The following is a 6593-nucleotide window of genomic DNA, read 5'->3' as shown; positions in this document are numbered from 1 at the left end:
CCATGACTGTCTGGGTTTATGGTCAGCCATTTTGTGGAATTACTGTATGGAAGATACTCAGAGTTTGAGAGTATTATGAGATCACTTCTATGAAACAATGCAAAACGTTTTATTTATACCATATATACCAAGATAACATATTTGTATTGTTTATTTTTTTTTCTAATATGTTAGTGGTCACTTTAGACTCTTTAAAAATGCACCGTTTTAACCTGGTCTCCAAATTGATTTCGGTTAACTGGAGTATTAAAAGACATGGACATCGCTTCCAGGCGTCAATGAGGTCAAAGAATGGGCGGATTTATAGTTCGAAAGCTTCATACTGACGTTCTGAGCGACCCGTCTAAAATCTACTGCGCGCGTATTTCCAGCCAATCACGTCTGTCTACAAAGACCGATTATGTTGATAAGCGTGATCCGTTTGAGCGACAGGCCGATCCACCAATGACGCTTTCAAAAATAACCACGAGCCAATGAGGGCGCGTTGGGGGCGGGACCTCAGGAAGGGGGTTGGATGCGAGGTATCATGGAGGATCAGTTAGAGAACGGCAGCCATTGAAGAAAGCCGAGCCGTTGGTCCGTGCTCCGGAGTTTCTGAATTTTTTTTTCTTTAGTCGGTCTAAAACAGTGCAGAAATCACCAACAAAATGGAGATGAAGAAGAGGATCAGTTTAGAGCTGAGGAACAAAACTCCAGCGGAGGTGAGAGCTTGAATTATTTTTTTTTTTTACGGAAACGCGAAATTATGTTAGTTCGCAACCTGTCTGTCCTGCACGTAAGGAGCAGTCAGTAGAGTCCGCTGAATGGCAGCACCACATGGACGCTTAAAATGATGAAAATACGAGTTTTAGTCATTAATAAATGCCTCATAGAATGCCTATGTGGATATATACAAGATTATTTTAAAACAAATAACGTTAGTCGATATATCGTTATGTGAGCGCGCAAAACTCTTAGTGAATCTTTTGTGAACTCGTTACATGGTCTCCTTCGCCATTGCCTTGGACTTGTCGTTGTGGGCGTCCCAACTAGAACCTCAAAATGTGAAACGTACTTCAATTTTTAAGACCAGTTTTTATGTTGATGCTTCAGAAACCATTTTTATTACTCAACAAGTGACGTCCAACTCGGTTACGACGTGATTATAGTCCCTCGATACGACCGCATTCTCGCTTCCGAAGAAAAATTGAAATAAAAACAAAACTGCAGTATTGTTAAACGATTTAATAGTCCGACCGTACATATATGCAAAATACCGAGCGAAAACATCACGCAAATATCTCCTTTCCTCATATAAAAAGTTCATTGTAGGCAAGCTTCGCCGAAGCGTAAGTTAACCTCACTATGGCTTCTCCAACGTTACTAAAACGAGCAGTTTCTTCCAAAGGCGGACATCTTACTCTCCAACGTTAGAGATTCAAGGGCACTTGCTTTCGATCTTCCTCCTCAGACCCTCAAAGCCATTGAAGTTCAGGGTTTGAGAGCTCAAGCACATATTGGTCAAACAGTATAATTGAGCCGCGTTCATGGCTGCTGCAGCGCCGCGCAGTGTGTGTGGTGAGGATGGGGGGTGAAAGCTGCTCGAGTCTCCGCGTTCACGGGCGGGGAGTGGAAGTCATTTTGTTGCATCAATAGTTGAAGCGCAAATGACGGTGTATTGTGGCTTTTACAGTATTTTTATTCTTCAAAGTTAAGCGATTTCTGAGTCACGGTGCTTACGAGCAGTGTAGAACGGAGTAATTGGCGCGTAGAGCCATAAATAGTCGCTCGCTGGACGGATGCGCTTGTGCGAACCGTTTTGAAAAACAAGTTGACATTTCCCTCCGTGGTTACGCTAATGGCGTAATTATGTAAGCTTCTGTAACATTGTTTATCACTGACGTTAAACAATATGCATTCGGCTTTGTGAATCATATCCGTCACTATTTTATTAATTGAAGGAATGTGGCAGATGGTGAAGGGGCGAACCCCCCTTCCTCCTCTCCGGTTTTAGTAGATTAGTAGAGAAGCACGCTTCTTTTGAATGGGGGTTTGATGGATGGGATCTTTTACACGAGCTTGAGTTAATACTCCGGCGGAGCGGGCGTGTATAAACGACGATACGTGGCTTTTAACTCGAGTGTATCTCGCGTCACCAGTAACTTACAAGAAAGATAACAATATATTACTGGCGCGCGCGTAATCGCGAGCGTTCTGAATATCTTCTCGTGGAACGCTCGCAGTAAATTCATTGTAAATCCTAAGTGATAAAAGAGGTGGAAGCAAGGCTAACCAAGGCTACATCACACACACATCACGTGCTGAAAAATGTATCTTTCCACAAGGGCAACAAGTTATTGAATATTTAAATTTTAGGGCTGCAGTGTAATACTGTGTGCGCCTGTGCGCAAAGCCCATAAAGTTTTAGTTTAAGTTTTTAAAGTTAATTAACTTTATTGTTCAACTCTTTTAGGCATATACACATCAATGTTGTTTACATGTTTCCAGTAGCCTTAAATATAAGTTAAAAGATTTTTTTTTTGTCTTGTTCCGATTTAATTAAATTTAGAGACATTTATTTAGCTTTCCCCGAAAAGTGCAAATATAGCGGAGTTCCTAAGGTGCTGTATGTTTCAACAGTCCACCCCATCAAAGAGGGGGGCTGTGTTTTCCAGACAGAATAGTAAAGGGGAGGGGGGTCTAGAAACCTGTTTGAAAACGCTCATTGTTTTTGCAGTACCGTTTGGTGCCACTAGTAGCGCTCTAAGTTTCACCTTCACCTAAAATCACAGAAATGGGGGGGGGGGACTGATCGTTTGATGGGCTACTGAACAGACTGCCTCTATCAGTGGCATCAGCAGTTGTCAGTTGTTGCAACTTTACTCTTGTGGTAGATCATACCCATAGTGTGTTTCTTTGTTTACCAGTGTCCTAACTATTAAGTTGTTTCTTAACTATGATTATTTCTCATGCAGGTAGCAGAGCTGGTGGTAGATAATTGCCGCTCAAGTGACGGTGAGATTGAAGGCCTGACAGATGAGTTTAAGGAACTGGAGTTCCTCAGCATGGTCAACGTGGGTCTCACCTCCCTGGCCAAACTACCCACACTGCCAAAATTGAGGAAGGTCAGTCAAGAAATCTAGCATTCAGTTCAGTACACCTTAGGCAAAGCGCTCTTAACTAGAAGATCTGTTGTGTTTTAAGTTTAATGTTACTGATATGGTAACATAGTTTACATATTGATGTAGAGCCGTTGTATTATTAAAATGAACAAAAATGGATGGAGAATGTCCAAAGGAAACTTAAAATATCCATGTTTAATAAGTGTAGTTGTAAATAGTCTTGTAAGCATATAAATGTCAGTTAGTATTACGGAGTATAATTGTTATTATTGTCTGAATACATTCTTTGCTTTAATTGTCCTGTTAGTATTTCTTTGGACCTTTCCAGTATATGTTGAGTTTATTTTAAGAGCAATTCTCTCTCTATTGCAGTTGGAGCTGAGTGATAATAACATTTCAGGGTCACTGGAGACACTTGCAGAGAAATGCGCCAACCTGACTTATCTTAATTTGAGCGGCAACAAAATCAAAGAACTCAGCACACTGGAAGCCCTGGTAAAAACACTGACACCACATCATATTTCTGAATGATTTTTATCTTAAGAGAAGGCGCAGTTAATTCAGAGTCAGATGGATGTTATCCTAAGTGTCTGTTTTTTTTTTGTTTTTTTTTGTTTTTTTAACTTTATTGATGTATGACATGCTCTTCCCTCAGCAAAACCTAAAGAACCTGAAAAGTTTGGATCTGTTCAACTGTGAGATCACCACGTTGGAGGACTACAGGGAAAGCATCTTCGAGCTGCTGCCGCAGGTCACATACCTGGACGGCTTTGATGCAGAAGACAATGAAGCTCCAGACTCTGAAGCTGATGATGATGATGATGGTAAGAACCATGAATTAAGATTTTGTTTGATTATGCCGTCAAGTGCTTTTTTGGTGCACATAGTTATGATGCTCTTCCAATGGATACATGGATAATTATAACAACAACAAAAAAATACGTTGCAAAGTAAATGACAAAAGTATGTTACATTAAGTCATTATTTCTACTACTTTCATGCAGATGAAGATGGCGAGGAAGGAGCAGGGCAGCTGGGAGATTATGAGGAAGAGGAGGAGGAGGAGGAGGATGAGGAAGGCTCAGAGGGTGGAGAAGTTGGACTTTCCTACCTTATGAAAGAGGACATTCAGGTGATGTATCTTCCACCTATTTTTAACATTCGCAACCAGTTTTCCAAATATTTACAGCTTGATAACATCCTTCTGTAATAGGATGAAGAAGATGATGGTGACTATGTAGAAGAGGAGGAGGAGGAGGAAGGAGAAGGTAAGAATTCATCATGCAACCGGACATTGGGAACTTGTCACCTATGTTGGACTTTTATTTTTTCTTTTTTTTTAATAATTTTTCTTTGTATAGAAGAGGAGGCAGATGTTCGAGGAGAGAAGCGAAAGAGGGACGCAGAGGATGAGGGCGAAGATGACGATGAGGATGACGACTAACCCTTTGTTCGACGACTTGGAAACAATGTTCAAGGTGTAGATCAACCCTGAAAAAGACCGTGATCTTGCAGATTGTTTTTTTCTCTTTGTAAAACCATAGATAAATCACTGTAGAGGCTAAGTGTTTTCTTTTATAAATGCATTATATATTACACTATATAAAAGGGGTTTATTGATAATTCATTTATAGCCATTCCAAGTTTATTCCCAACATGTAAATCGGTGTCATCAGGGGGGTGGCATGAGCGTGAGATTTGAGATTTGCCGATTGTTAATAAGCTGTTGAACAGCCCATTCGAGACAGCGCTAGGATTTCACCACTGAGAGAAGACAGCAGCGTACTCCTGCTCCCCAAGACCTCTGTGAGGAGGCAGAGCGTTTCCTGCTCCTCATCTACCTCTCCAGGTCTCATTCTCAGCCCAAACACAGAGCATCAAGCCAGTCATCTCCAGCTTCAACCCCTTTGTTCCTGGATCAACCAATCGCTGCCAAGAATCTTGTCACACTCTTTATATGAGATGGTCTCTACTTGATTCAGCTTTTCTTGTAGATCGGGCTCACGTAGGTCGACCAGATGGTGTGTGATCTCGTGAATTTTAAAGCGTGATGTATGTAAATGTGATGTAAATTGAGCAAAGATGGGGGGGGTCAAGCTGTAGGTTGGCAAAATCAAATTTCCGTTTTTAATCCCAAAGTAGTTTTTTAATAAAGAGATCAATCATGTGTAACCTATGAGCAGTTCGCCCTTCTGAGTCACTTATTTTTGACAAGATGTCATCTTAGATGTTAAAATTGAGATTTGTTAATTTTTAAGAGAAATGCCATTGCTGGAAATTTCTCATGATGTTCAGGTTTAACAGCTTTGTTGGATTAAACAGTACCCTTGAGTACCTTTCTACCTTTGTCTTGCTGTGGAAACCGGTTAAGTTTCTACCTTTTGTTGGGGTTTTTCACAGAGTAATACCTTTTAATCTAATGTTCAAATGGCAATATGTATATAGTATCTGTTTCAACAGGTTGTTTTATTTTCCTTTAATTTTTTTAATTAGTCTGTTTGGTCAGTTGTTTTAATACAAGGCACATGTTAAAGGACTTACATACAGGTCACCCATTTAAATTTCAAGTACTTGGTTGTTGTGTGAGTGTTGTATTTGGGGTTTTATGTGCTGTAAACCTCTTTCTAAAAGAATTTTAGTTTTGTTGGTTTTTGATGTTTTGTTTTAATGGTTTAGGGTTTTTTTTTTCTGTTAGATTTTTTAAGTTTGCAAGCTTTTTTGTTCAATAATGAGTTTGAATTTGAGTTAGTTGTAATGAATGAGTGAATTGTGTTTTTTTTTTTTTTGTTTTTTTTAATGACATGGGATGTTCCGAGATGGACCCCTTGTCTGCTAAAGAGTTCCGTAATTTGATGCAATTTGGGATTTTCTCAAACAGACCTATGAACTGTCTGGAAGCCTCAAACATAGGCGAAGAAGCACTGTCTCTTTAATGTCTCCAGAGTTGATGATAGAAAAATGTGCAGTGGTGTTTCAATCCTTTTTTTAGATAAATTTTGGAAGATTTATAAAAACCCTTACAATAAATGCAACCTGGTGTAAGTTTGATGTGGAAAATAAAGGAAAGACCTTTCACCATAATGTCCTTGTGGTTTAGATTTTTTGTTTTATAAAACTTTAAACTTTGAGTAGTTCAAAAATTATCTGCAATGTAGTAAGTGGAAGGGCTTGTAATATAATTAAAAAAATCCCAGCTTAAGTTTAACTAGTTGGCTTTTTCTTGAGGTCCATAGACCCGCAAGCCTGTGAACTTTAATTTTATACTACAATGCCATCTGCAAAGCCTCCAATTTAGGTTATTTATGAGTTGCACAAACTTTTAAGCTGCAGAGCATAGTGGAAAGGGGTGTGGCATGTGATCAACAGACAGAGTTACCAAAGTGTCATTAATTAATCAGGAGTAAAGCAATCACCATCCAGCCAATAGAAATACAGTGGAAGGGTGGGGTCACTCTGATGCATATTAAATATTCATAGATTTGATAAATGACA

At 39.5% G+C, this 6593-nt stretch overlaps 1 protein-coding gene across 2 annotated transcripts; it reads left to right on the top strand.

Moving 5' to 3' along the window:
* Positions 1-521: 521 nt before the first annotated feature.
* Positions 522-6182, top strand: anp32e (acidic (leucine-rich) nuclear phosphoprotein 32 family, member E). Of its 2 annotated transcripts, none has more exons than XM_026288739.1 (7): positions 522-701; positions 2955-3104; positions 3474-3596; positions 3757-3925; positions 4106-4233; positions 4315-4369; positions 4466-6182. In XM_026288739.1, the coding sequence occupies exons 1-7, from the start codon at positions 648-650 to the stop codon at positions 4543-4545; spliced, it is 759 nt and encodes a 252-aa protein (XP_026144524.1). In that variant the 5' UTR covers positions 522-647; the 3' UTR covers positions 4546-6182. The 2 variants fall into 2 exon arrangements, with proteins under 2 accessions (XP_026144524.1, XP_026144522.1); XM_026288737.1 differs by having other exon boundaries at positions 4463-6182.
* The last annotated feature ends 411 nt before the right edge of the window (positions 6183-6593 follow it).

The sequence above is a fragment of the Carassius auratus genome, chromosome 19 (genome assembly GCF_003368295.1).
Source record: "Carassius auratus strain Wakin chromosome 19, ASM336829v1, whole genome shotgun sequence".
Classification (NCBI taxonomy): Eukaryota; Metazoa; Chordata; class Actinopteri; order Cypriniformes; family Cyprinidae; genus Carassius; species Carassius auratus.
The sequence above is the reverse complement of the archived record's forward strand: the minus strand, read 5'-3'. Positions and strand labels throughout refer to the sequence as shown.

Coding starts and splice junctions, on each gene's coding strand:
- anp32e (XM_026288737.1), top strand. CDS start 648: ATGGAGATGAAGAAGAGGATCAGTTTAGAGCTGAGGAACAAAACTCCA. Junction 3,105..3,473: donor CACTGCCAAAATTGAGGAAG/GTCAGTCAAGAA, acceptor TCTCTATTGCAG/TTGGAGCTGAGTGATAATAA. Junction 4,234..4,314: donor TTATGAAAGAGGACATTCAG/GTGATGTATCTT, acceptor CTTCTGTAATAG/GATGAAGAAGATGATGGTGA.